The 13,310-nt window shown below is 45.4% G+C and overlaps 1 protein-coding gene across 1 annotated transcript in view; it reads left to right on the forward strand.

Moving 5' to 3' along the window:
• Positions 1 to 13,310, forward strand: part of HYDIN (HYDIN axonemal central pair apparatus protein) — a 2,443,906-nt gene that overhangs the window by 1,789,263 nt on the left and 641,333 nt on the right. Inside the window, exon 77 of the mRNA XM_030205004.1 lies at positions 4,499 to 4,598. Within this exon, the coding sequence (XP_030060864.1) occupies positions 4,499 to 4,598 (100 nt within the window). The remainder of the gene's footprint in view (positions 1 to 4,498; positions 4,599 to 13,310) is intronic.

The raw sequence follows: 13,310 nt of genomic DNA on the forward strand, positions 1-13,310 counted from the left end.
TGAGGGGGACCTGGGTTGGGATTGATGTCTCCCGCGGATAGCAGGAGAAGGAGCAAGACAGTGCGGAGAAGGGTGGGAGAGGAAGGTTGACGAAGGCGACGAAGACGGGATGCGCTTAGGAAGAAAGGGGAAGGGTTCATGGCAGGAAGGAGGTGTTGAAGGTTGAGAGCTAGGAAGGAGGAGGAAGACAGTAGGGATGGTGAGGTGGTGGGGAACAGGGGTAGGTAGGGTATTGGAGTAGCGAGGAGGACGGAAGAGGACAGGGATGGGTAGTGAGATCGTGTGGTAGATGGCGGTTGGAGGGGGAAAAGATTGGGGAGGGACAGGGCAAGGAATAGGATGTGGATGGGGGCCATGGGTAGTGACTGAGGTGTTCACAGGGCAGGTCAGTGGGCTGGGAGACAGGCAGGTGGTGAGGGTGATCAGTCGGGGAAGGGAGTGATGAGCTGGTGGGGAGATGGGCTGGGAGGTGGTATTCTGTCAGGGGAGTGGCTAGTAGGCAGGTTGAGTGGCAGGAGCAGGTGGATTGGGTATCAGGCAGGAAGGAGCAGGTGAGTGCGGACAGGTTACGGGGTGGATTGGGTAACAGGCGGTGAGTGGGGTGGAGGGCACGGCAGTAGTGCTGGAACAAGCTGGAATGGTTTGAAGCAGGAGCTGGCGGACTACACAAGCTGAAACAGACAGACTGGAACAGGCTAGACAATCTAGAATAAGCTGATGCAGATGGGCTGGAACAGGCTGAATCAGGCAGTCTGGAGCAGGCTGGGTCAGGCAGTCGGGAGCAGGCTGAGTCAGGCAGTCTGGAGCAGGCTGGGTCAGGCAGTCGGGAGCAGGCTGAGTCAGGCAGTCTGGAGCAAGCTGGCTGGAGCAGGAGGTCAGGAGCAAGCAGGTAGGCTGGATCAGGCGGACTGGAACAAGGTGGAGCAGGATGACTGGAGCAATGAGGGAGAAGCAGGGAGAAGCTGGAACCAGTCTACCAGTTTAATTTGCAGCCACTGTGAATTCGTAGGCCCGTGAGGAAGGGGTTGGGTAGAGACAGGCGCTGGAGCCATAGAGGGGAAAGAGGAGGAGAGATGCTGGACAGCAGGAAACTCCTACCATGGGGCAGCCCTGGGCTTTTTTCTGGGTTTGCTCATTGGTAGGGGCTGTCTGGTATCTCTCTCCCCTTTGTGGATCTGACGTCTGTCTTTAGCCCCCTTGTCCCCAACAGACCTTTAAACTCGCAGTGCGGCAATGTAAACTGGTAGTCTCCAGTGGACCCTCCAGGGCCTTTCCTGTGCTGCGTCCTGCCCACCACCATTGGGCAGTCCTTGGCTTTTTGCTGGGCTTGCTCAGTGGTAGTTATGGCTCTGTCCTTAGCTCATTAAGGCTTTCAAGCAATGACAGTAACATCTTGCCTATTCTGGTTGTAATGTCTTAATAGTCAGCTTCTAGCAGCCCAAGTTACGACTCAGTTTTCAGATTTTATCCCTCCATAGCTCTCAAATCCTGAGCTCCTAGTACAGCAGAAGGTAGTCTCTCCTTTCCCTCTTTCTCTAGACTGCTGCTTTTCTCTGTTTCCAGGGCTTTTGAATTTCCTGCTATATTGCTCAATTAATTTTTTGTTCAGTAAACTCATTTACCACCTGAAAGTTAACCAGTTGGTGGGAGGGTGGAGGGGGGACTAAAGCACAGTTTAATCAAATAATATCAACATTCAGCTTTATCTGGTTATGGCAATTTTTGCATCAGATAAGTTTGACAGTGTGAAATTTATCCAAGAACAAAGGATCTCCAGATCGGAATGAATATAATGAGAACAGTTTTCAAAGACATTTCCTTGGGTAATGCCATCTCTCCTACTCTTATTCCTTTTATCTGTCACATTCTCAACCTCTCACTTTCCACTGCGACTGTCCCTGCTGCCTTTAAACATGCTGTGGTCACACCTCTCCTTAAGAAGCCTTCACTTGACCCTACTTGTCCCTCTAATTACCGACCCATCTCCCTCCTTCCTTTTCTCTCCAAATTACTTGAGCGTGCTGTTCACCGCCGCTGCCTTGATTTTCTCTCCTCACATGCTATTCTTGACCCATTACAATCTGGTTTTCGCCCTCTCCACTCAACCGAAACTGCGCTTACTAAAGTCTCCAATGACCTATTACTGGCTAAATCCAGAGGTCAATATTCCATCCTCATTCTTCTTGATCTTTCCGCTGCTTTTGACACTGTCGATCACAGCATACTTCTCGATACCCTGTCCTCACTTGGATTCCAGGGCTCTGTCCTTTCCTGGTTCTCTTCCTACCTCTCCCTCCGCACCTTTAGTGTTCACTCTGGTGGATCCTCTTCTACTTCTATCCCTCTGCCTGTCGGCGTACCCCAGGGTTCTGTTCTTGGTCCCCTCCTCTTTTCTATCTACACTTCTTCCCTTGGTTCATTAATCTCATCCCATGGCTTTTCCTACCACCTCTATGCTGATGACTCCCAAATCTACCTTTCTACCCCTGATATCTCACCTTGCATCCAAACCAAAGTTTCAGCGTGCTTGTCTGACATTGCTGCCTGGATGTCTCAACGCCACCTGAAATTAAATATGACCAAAACCGAGCTTCTCATTTTCCCCCCCAAACCCACCTCCCCGCTCCCCCCATTTTCTATTTCTGTTGATGGCTCTCTCATTCTCCCTGTCTCCTCAGCTCGAAACCTTGGGGTCATCTTTGACTCTTCTCTCTCCTTCTCTGCTCATATCCAGCAGACCGCCAAGACCTGTCGTTTCTTTCTTTACAACATCCGTAAAATCCGCCCCTTTCTTTCCGAGCACTCTACCAAAACCCTCATCCACACCCTTGTCACCTCTCGTTTAGACTACTGCAATCTGCTTCTTGCTGGCCTCCCACTTAGTCACCTCTCCCCTCTCCAGTCAGTTCAAAACTCTGCTGCCCGTCTCATCTTCCGCCAGGGTCGCTTTACTCATACTACCCCTCTCCTCAAGACCCTTCACTGGCTCCCTATCCGTTTTCGCATCCTGTTCAAACTTCTTCTACTAACCTATAAATGTACTCACTCTGCTGCTCCCCAGTATCTCTCCACACTCGTCCTTCCCTACACCCCTTCCCGTGCACTCCGCTCCATGGATAAATCCTTCTTATCTGTTCCCTTCTCCACTACTGCCAACTCCAGACTTCGCGCCTTCTGTCTCGCTGCACCCTACGCCTGGAATAAACTTCCTGAGCCCCTACGTCTTGCCCCATCCTTGGCCACCTTTAAATCTAGACTGAAAACCCACCTCTTTGACATTGCTTTTGACTCGTAACCACTTGTAACCACTCGCCTCCACCTACCCCCTCCTCTCTTCCTTCCCGTTCACATTAATTGATTTGATTTGCTTACTTTATTTATTTTTTGTCTATTAGATTGTAAGCTCTTTGAGCAGGGACTGTCTTTCTTCTATGTTTGTACAGCGCTGCGTATGCCTTGTAGCGCTATAGAAATGCTAAATAGTAGTAGTAGTAGTAGTAGGGTAAACAGTGTTCTACCAGTAAAAATGGAATTTATAAAATTGTTCACCCTAAATGTTGGTAAAGGTTTGTGAATTAGTGCCATTTTGGACATAATTTTATTTACTATACAAGGAAGAATTCGTAGGGGGTAAACATGGGTAAGGTTTGAAACTATGTGAGTTTTCAAAAGTATGTCTGTTTTCACTTATATATCTGTACAACTTAGGTGTAAATATATGCAGGTGCTTTTCTTGTGATCATTTTGAGAGGGAAACAACTTGAAACATTTTGAAAATACTGCAAAGTCTACAAAGTTAAATGCTAAGTAGAGTGGAATGGGTAGAAGTGAATTGCTTGTTTATCCTTTCTAAAAAAAAAAAAAACCCAAGGACTAGGGGGTCCACAATGAATTTATTTATTTCGATTTATATGCCGCCTTTCTATGGTACAATCAAAGCGGTTTACATATTGCATTTAGGCACTTTGGGCCTGATATGCAGACTGCGGGAATTAGCCAGGCTGCTTCTCACGGTCGGCGCTGAGCCCAAAAATTCATTTCCAGGCCATTTCTGGTGACCGGCATTGAATATCCAGTTTATTTTTGGCCAGTTTAAAATTAACCGACCAAGGCAATATTCAGCGCTGGCCAGTAAAGTTTAAATTAGCCAAAGATATACCTGCTATTTTGATGGCCTAATTTGGTGCCAAACAATGTGCTAACAATTAGCGGATAGCCAGTTATATCTCACGATCGTGTTCATTTGAAAATCAAACGTATGCCGAACCATTTTACTTTCCTGACTTAAATATGCCCAGAGTACCGTCTCTTTTTAGTTTGGCTAAAAGTATGAGCATTCTGGAAGTAACTCATACTTTTAGCCACAATCCAGGAGGGAAATTTTCAATCAGGCCATTTTACCCAGTTAAATACCTTTGTAAATTGCCTTCTTAAGAGTCACCATAGAAAAAAGGCATACGGCTGCTGATTAGTAACCAAGTTCTCTTTTTGCTTCTAGGTGTCAGATGTACAAAACATTCTGGGAATTGTTCAGATTGAAAATATCCAAATCTTAGCTGAGGCATATGATATTGCACTGGATATCAGTTTCCCTAAAGGTCAGTGTACTTCACTAAGCTGCACAAAAAAAGGAGTTTGTAACTTATGTGCTACTCATTAACACATAAGTTTCCCTACTGAAAACATTCTTAGTACATAAGTACATAAGTAGTGCCATACTGGGAAAGACCAAAGGTCCATCTAGCCCAGCATCCTGTCACCGACAGTGGCCAATCCAGGTCAAGGGCACCTGGCACGCTCCCCAAACGTAAAAACATTCCAGACAAGTTATACCTAAAAATGAGGAATTTTTCCAGTCCATTTAATAGCGGTCTATGGACTTGTCCTTTAGGAATCTATCTAACCCCTTTTTAAACTCCGTCAAGCTAACCGCCCGTACCACGTTCTCCGGCAATGAATTCCAGAGTCTAATTACACGTTGGGTGAAGAAAAATTTTCTCCGATTCGTTTTAAATTTACCACACTGTAGCTTCAACTCATGCCCTCTAGTCCTAGTATTTTTGGATAGCGTGAACAGTCGCTTCACATCCACCCGATCCATTCCACTCATTATTTTATACACTTCTATCATATCTCCCCTCAGCCGTCTCTTCTCCAAGCTGAAAAGCCCTAGCCTTCTCAGCCTCTCTTCATAGGAAAGTCGTCCCATCCCCACTATCATTTTCGTCGCCCTTCGCTGTACCTTTTCCAATTCTACTATATCTTTTTTGAGATACGGAGACCAGTACTGAACACAATACTCCAGGTGCGGTCGCACCATGGAGCGATACAACGGCATTATAACATCCGCACACCTGGACTCCATACCCTTCTTAATAACACCCAACATTCTATTCGCTTTCCTAGCCGCAGCAGCACACTGAGCAGAAGGTTTCAGCGTATCATCGACGACGACACCCAGATCCCTTTCTTGATCCGTAACTCCTAACGCGGAACCTTGCAAGACGTAGCTATAATTCGGGTTCCTCTTACCCACATGCATCACTTTGAACTTGTCAACATTGAACTTCATCTGCCACTTGCACGCCCATTCTCCCAGTCTCGCAAGGTCCTCCTGTAATCGTTCACATTCCTCCTGCGACTTGACGACCCTGAATAATTTTGTGTCATCGGCGAATTTAATTACCTCACTAGTTATTCCCATCTCTAGGTCATTTATAAATACATTAAAAAGCAACGGACCCAGCACAGACCCCTGCGGGACCCCACTAACTACCCTCCTCCACTGAGAATACTGGCCACGCAATCCTACTCTCTGCTTCCTATCTTTCAACCAGTTCTTAATCCATAATAATACCCTACCTCCGATTCCATGACTCTGCAATTTCTTCAGGAGTCTTTCGTGCGGCACTTTGTCAAACGCCTTCTGAAAATCCAGATATACAATATCAACCGGCTCCCCATTGTCCACATGTTTGCTTACCCCCTCAAAAAAATGCATTAGATTGGTGAGGCAAGACTTCCCTTCACTAAATCCGTGCTGACTTTGTCTCATCAGTCCATGTTTTTGTATATGCTCTGCAATTTTATTCTTAATAATAGCCTCCACCATCTTGCCCGGCACCGACGTCAGACTCACCGGTCTATAATTTCCCGGATCTCCTCTGGAACCTTTCTTAAAAATCGGAGTAACATTGGCTACCCTCCAGTCTTCCGGTATTACACTCGATTTTAGGGACAGATTGCATATTTCTAACAGTAGCTCCGCAAGTTCATTTTTTAGTTCTATTAATACTCTGGGATGAATACCATCAGGTCCCGGTGATTTACTACTCTTCAGCTTGCTGAACTGACCCATTACATCCTCCAAGGTTACAGAGAATTTGTTTAGTTTCTCCGACTCCCCCGCTTCAAATATTCTTTCCGGCACCGGTGTCCCCCCCAAATCCTCCTCGGTGAAGACCGAAGCAAAGAATTCATTTAATTTCTCCGCTACGGCTTTGTCCTCCTTGATCGCCCCTTTAACACCATTTTCGTCCATCGGCCCAACCGACTCTTTGGCCGGTTTCCTGCTTTTAATGTATCTAAAAAAGTTTTTACTATGTATTTTTGCTTCCAACGCTAATTTCTTCTCAAAGTCCTTTTTTGCCCTCCTTATCTCCGCTTTGCATTTGGCTTGGCATTCCTTATGATCTATCCTGTTACTTTCAGTTGGTTCTCTTCTCCACTTTCTGAAGGATTGTTTTTTGGCTCTAATGATTTCCTTTATCTTACTGTTTAGCCACGCCGGCTGACGTTTAGTCTTTTTTCCCTTTTTTCTAATACGTGGAATATATTTGTCCTGAACCTCCAGGATGGTGTTTTTAAACAGCATCCACGCCTGATGCAAGTTTTTTACTCTGCGAGCTGCTCCTTTCAGTCTTTTTTTCACCATTTTTCTCATTTTGTCGTAATCACCCTTTCTATAGTTAAACGCTAGCGTACTTGATTTCCTAGTTTCACTTCCTTCAATGCCAATATCAAAACCGATCATATTATGATCACTGTTATCAAGCGGCCCTCGTATCGTTACCCCCTGCACTAGATCATGAGCACCACTAAGGACTAAGTCTAGTATTTTTCCTTCTCTTGTCGGCTCCTGAACTAGCTGTTCCATGAAGCTGTCCTTGATTTCATCAAGAAATCTTATGTCCCTTGCGTGTACAGATGTTACATTACCCCAGTCTATATGCGGGTAATTGAAATCCCCCATTATTATTGTGTTGCCCAGTTTGTTTGCGTCCCTGATTTCCTTTAACATTTCCGCATCCGTCTGTTCGTCCTGGCCAGGCGGACGGTAGTACACTCCTATCACTATCCTTTTCCCCTTTGCACATGGAATTTCAATCCACAGTGATTCCAAGGAGTGTTTTGCTTCCTGCAGAATTTTCAATCTATTTGATTCAAGGCTCTCGTTAATATACAATGCTACCCCTCCACCAATCCGATTCACCCTATCACTACGATATAATTTGTACCCCGGTATGACAGTGTCCCACTGGTTATCCTCCTTCCACCAGGTCTCAGAGATGCCTATTATATCTAATTTTTCATTTAGTGCAATATATTCTAACTCCCCCATCTTATTTCTTAGGCTCCTGGCATTCGCATATAGACATTTCAAACTATGTTTGTTGTTCCTAAGTACATCATGCTTAGTACTTGACAGTATTAATTGGCAATCTTTTGTCTGATTTTTATTGTTATTTAAAGATACCCGATCTACTACAATCTCTTTTGCAACCTCACTATCAGGATACTCTATCTTCCCTGTTATGGTGATATCTTTGAAAGATACCTTATCCCGAACCATGCTCTTTTGAGCGACTGTCGGCCTTCCCCCCATTTCTAGTTTAAAAGCTGCTCTATCTCCTTCTTAAACGCCGATGCCAGCAGCCTGGTCCCACTCTGGTTAAGATGGAGCCCATCCTTTCGGAATAGGCTCCCCCTTCCCCAGAATGTTGCCCAGTTCCTAACAAATCTAAAGCCCTCCTCCCTGCACCATCGTCTCATCCACGCATTGAGACTCTGGAGCTCTGCCTGTCTCTTGGGCCCTGCGCGTGGCACAGGTAGCATTTCAGAAAATGCTACCCTGGAGGATCTGGATTTCAGCTTTCTACCTAAGAGCCTAAATTTTGCTTCCAGAACCTCTCTCCCACATTTTCCTATGTCATTGGTACCCACATGTACCAAGACAGCGGACTCCTCCCCAGCACTATCTAGAATCCTATCTAGGTGACACGTGAGGTCCGCCACCTTCGCACCAGGCAGGCAAGTCACCAGGCGATCCTCACGTCCACCAGCCACCCAGCTATCTATATGCCTAATGATCGAATCACCAAGTACAACAGCTGTCCTAACCTTTCCCTCCCGGGCAACATTTGGAGATATATCCTCGGTGCGAAAGGATAATACATCCCCTGGTGGGCAGGTCCTGGCTACAGGAGTACTTCCTACTTCACCAGGGTGATGCTCTCCTTCTAGGAGACCTCCCTCCTCCAAGGTAGCACAGGGGCTACCTGACTGGAGGTGGGACTTCTCTACAACATCCCTGTAGGTCTCCTCTATGTACCTCTCTGTCTCCCTCAGCTCCATCAAGTCTGCTACTCTAGCCTCAAGGGAACGGACACGTTCTCTGAGAGCTAGGAGCTCTTTGCATCGGGCACACACATATGACACCTCACCAATTGGGAGATAATCATACATGTGACACTCAATGCAAAAGACTGGATAGCACCCCCTCTTTATGAGGTTATGGTTTAATTGTGTCATCTGTACCTTATATGTGTACAGAAAGAGAGACCTTTAGTGAGAAAAGTGTGTGCAGCCTGGGCAGCGGAATAGGGCCATGGCCAAATCAATATTTTGCCCAACTCATCAGCAACTAGAAAACTTGGATACTGGGCTGAAGATTGAAATTTTTGGCCCCTCCAACTGGGAAGGTGTTTTGCTGCCCTTGATGTGTAGAAGGTTCTAAGTCATTGGATGGGAAGTTGCCATGCTGATAAACTGAGAGATCCTAATCTGATCAAATTTATGTAAACTCAAATTCCAGAAAATGTCTAAAGCTCCTAAACTTTTCAGAAAGAAGAGCCTGATTTCTGCTGAATGTTGTTTATCCCATCTGGGTAGCATAATTTATCATCATCTAGCATGAGTACTTTACTACCTCAATTGTTTACTACCTCTATTTAAATTACATCTAGCTCTGTGAGTAAAGCCAAAGGCATTCTGGAGCACTGGTATCAACGGAAATGAATTTAATTTTGCACCAACCCTATCCAAGATTCGAGTGATACATACATAGGTCTGTGCCTTGTCATGATCTAAATATAAATAAAATAAATAACTAAGGGGTCCTTTTACTAAGCTGCAGTAAAGGGGGGGGGGGGCTTGCATTAGCATCAGTGCATGCTTTTGACGCACGCTGAGGCCCCCTTTTACCACAGCGGGTAAAAGGCTGTTTCTTTTCTGGAAAAGAAATGGCTGTGCAGTAAGTGAACCACTTTCTGTGCAGCCATTTTAGGGGGGAGCACTTACCGCCACCCATTGAGGTGGCGGTAAGAGCTCCCTTGCTAATTCAGTGGTACGATCACCAGCACTACAAAAATAGAAAATATTGTTATACCACCGGAAATGGTGTGTGCTGGGGGTGGGAACTACTGCTGGGCTCCTGCAGCAGTTCCAGATTGGCGGACAGCTAGCCTGTTGCTGTGCACCAACCCTTTAGTAAATGGGCCCCTAAAATAGTTAAGAAACATGCAACAGAGAGGGTCAAAGTACACAGTACAAGCAGTCCAGAAAAAAACACAAAGGGCTCTCAAGAATGGAACAAGTATGCTTTATTCAAGACCCGACACGGGCCATGTTTCAGCATAATTAACGAGTGCTAATTAGTTAGTGTGTGGTAACGCAGATGTGCTAATTGATTATTGCAGAAATGCCCACTCTCTGCTTTGAGACACGCCCCCTCCCAGAAAAATATTTAGCATGTAGTTTGTACATTCAGATCCAAAAGTTACTGCAAAACATCTGAGCACATCCCACGATAAGCCCTTTTAAGCTGCGGTGAGCATGTTCTAGCGCTTACTGCAGCTTAGTAAAAGGACCCCATAGTTTTGTTACCATTTTGTTTCAATAATGGTTTCAGGGTCCAAGCAGATTTATCCCTATAATCCCTCCCAACCTTCCCCTTACCCACCTTCTCCTGTTTAGTCTTCCTGATATACATAGTCAATATTCTTCAGTTGAGGATCATGTAATCTTGTTGTTTTGATATTCATTATCATAGAACAGCGTTTCTAACTTGTTTCAACCCTTCCATTCAGTGAAATAACAGTGGATCTTAGTCCAAGGGCAGGGCCATATGGAGGCTTAGAGTTTGCCCCATCTGTCTCCAACTTTCTGCTATAAAAGAGGTCACAAGATCCTCCAGAACTATATAGCATCCAGACAGTTTACTTCCAGTGCCACAGATAATAAAATAATCCAAGAATAAATGGGTTATGGTGGGATCAGATAGATTATGACTTGTGACACAGAGGCATCCACCCAATTGTTACCCCTATAACATTTTTTTCTGAACTAGTACATAAGTATTGCCATACTGGGACAGACCAAAGATCCATCAAGACCAGCATACTGTTTCCAACAGTGGCCAATCCAGGTCACAAATACCTGGCAAGATCCCAAAAAAGTACAAAATATTTTATACTTCTTATCCCAGAAATAGTGGATTTTCCCCAAGTCCAATTTAATAATGGACTATGTATTTTTCCTTTAGGAAGCTGTCCAAACCTTTTTTAAACCCCGCTAAACTAAATGCTTTTACCACGTTCTCTGGCAACGAATTCCAGAGTTTAATTACACATTGAGTGAAGAAAAATTTTCTCCGATTCGTTTTAAATGTACTACTTTGTAGCTTCATCCTATGCCCCCTAGTCCTAGTATTTTTGGAAAGCGTAAACAGATGCTTCATGTCTACCGGTTCCACTCCACTCATTATTTTATAGACCTCTATCATATCTTTCTTCGGCCGCCTTTTCTCCAAGCTGAAGAGCTCTTGAGGGGCATAATTGAACGGCGCCGGCCAAATAGATGGCCGGCCATCTATTTGGCCAGCGCCGCAAAGAGCAGTCCCGAACTGTATTATCGAAAAAGATGGCTGGCCATCTTTCGTTTTGATAATACAGTTCGGGCCAGCCAAATGTCAGAGATGGCCGGCATCGGTTTTCGCCGATAATGGAAACTAATGCCGGTGATCTCAGACCCGGCCAAATTCAAGGCATTTGGTCGTGGGAGGAGCCAACATTTGTAGTGCACTGGTCCCCCTGACATGCCAGGACACCAACCGGGCACCCTAGGGGGCACTGCAGTGGATTTCAAAAATGGGTTTTTTGGGGGGGGGGGGGTTGGAGGGCTCCCATTTACCACCACAAGTGTAACAGGTAGGGGGGGATGGGCCTGGGTCCACCTGCCTGAATTGCACTGCACCCACTAAATAGTGCTCTAGGGACCTGCATACTGGTGTCAGGGAGCTGGGTATGACATTTCAGGCTGGCGTAGAGGCTGGCAAAAAAATATATATTTTTTGGGGGGGGGGGGGTGGGAGGGGGTTGGTGACCACTGGGGGAGTAAGAGGAGGTCACCCTCAATTCCCTCCAGTGGTCATTTGGTCAGTTGGGGCACCTTTTGGAAACTCGGTCCTAAAAAAAAAAAGGACCAAGTGAAGCCGGCGAAATGCTCGTCAAGGCCGGCTTTCTTTCTTCCATTATCGGGCGAAGCCGGCCATCTCAAACCTTGCCCCTGTGCCACCCCCATCCAGCCTTCACTACTCTACCAACATGCCCCCTTGAAGTTTGGCCAGCTCCTTGACGGAAAGCAGTTGGCGCCGGCCAAAATCGGCTTTCGATTATACCAATTTGGCCGGGTTCAGGAGATGGCCAGCGATCTCCTTCGAAAATGAGTTGGCTAGCCACTTTAGCCTTTCCTCATAGGGAAGTCGTCCCATCCCCTTTATCATTTTCATCGCCCTTCTCTGCACCTTTTCTAATTCCACTATATCTTTTTTGAGATACGGCGACCAGAATTGAACACAATATTCGAGTTGCGGTTGCACCATGGAGCGATACAAAGGCATTATAACGTCCTCATTTTTGTTTTCCATTCCTTTCCTAATAATACCTTACATTCTATTTGCTTTCTTAGCCGCAGCAGCACATGAACAGAAGATTTCAACATATCTATAATAACAACACCTAAATCCATTTCTTGGTTCGTGACTCCTAACGTGGAACCTTGCATGACGTAGCTATAATTTGGATTCCTCTTTCCCACATGCATGACTTTGCACTTGCTCACATTAAACATCATCTGCCATGTAGACGCCCAGTCTCCCAGTCTCGTAAGGTCCTCTTGTAATTTTTCACAATCCTCCCACAATTTAACAACTTTGAAAAACTTTGTGTTGTCAGCAAATTTAATTACCTCACTAGTTACTCCCATCTCTAGGTCAGTTATAAATATGTTAAAAAGCAGTGGTCCCAGCACAGACCCCTGGGGAACCCCACTAACTACCCTTCTCCATTGAGAATACTGAGCATTTAACCCTACTTTCTGTTTTCTATCTTTTAACCAGTTTTTAATCCACAATAGGACACTACATCCTATCCCATGACTCTCCAATTTCCTCTGGAGTCTTTCATGAGGTACTTTGTCAAGCGCCTTCTGAAAATCCAGATACACAATATCAACCGGCTCACCATTATCCATATGTTTGTTCACCCCTTCAAAGAAATGTAATAGATTGGTGAGGCAAGATTTCCCTTCAGTAAATCCATGTTGGCTTTGTCTCATTAATCCATGCTTTTGAATATGCTCTGTAATTTTGTTCTTTTTATAATAGTTTCTACCATTTTGCCCGGCACTGACGTCAGGCTCACCAGTCTATAATTTCCCGGATCTCCTCTGGAACCTTATTTAAAAATCGACGTTAAATTGGCCACCCTCCAATCTTCCGGTACCACGCTTGATTTTAAGGATAAATTACATATTACTAACAATAGCTCCGCAAGTTCATTGTTCAGTTCTATCAGTACTTTGGGATGAATACCATCCGGTCCAGGAGTATCTTCAATTTCGGCTGGGAACACATCACTTTCAGTACTGCATGTTGCCTTTTGGCCTCGCATCAGCTGCCAGGGTCTTCACCAAATGTCTAGTGGTAGTTGCAGCATCGCCATGCAGACTGGGAGTCTATCCGCCTTATTTTC

The sequence above is a fragment of the Microcaecilia unicolor genome, chromosome 5 (genome assembly GCF_901765095.1).
Source record: "Microcaecilia unicolor chromosome 5, aMicUni1.1, whole genome shotgun sequence".
Lineage (NCBI taxonomy): Eukaryota > Metazoa > Chordata > Amphibia > Gymnophiona > Siphonopidae > Microcaecilia > Microcaecilia unicolor.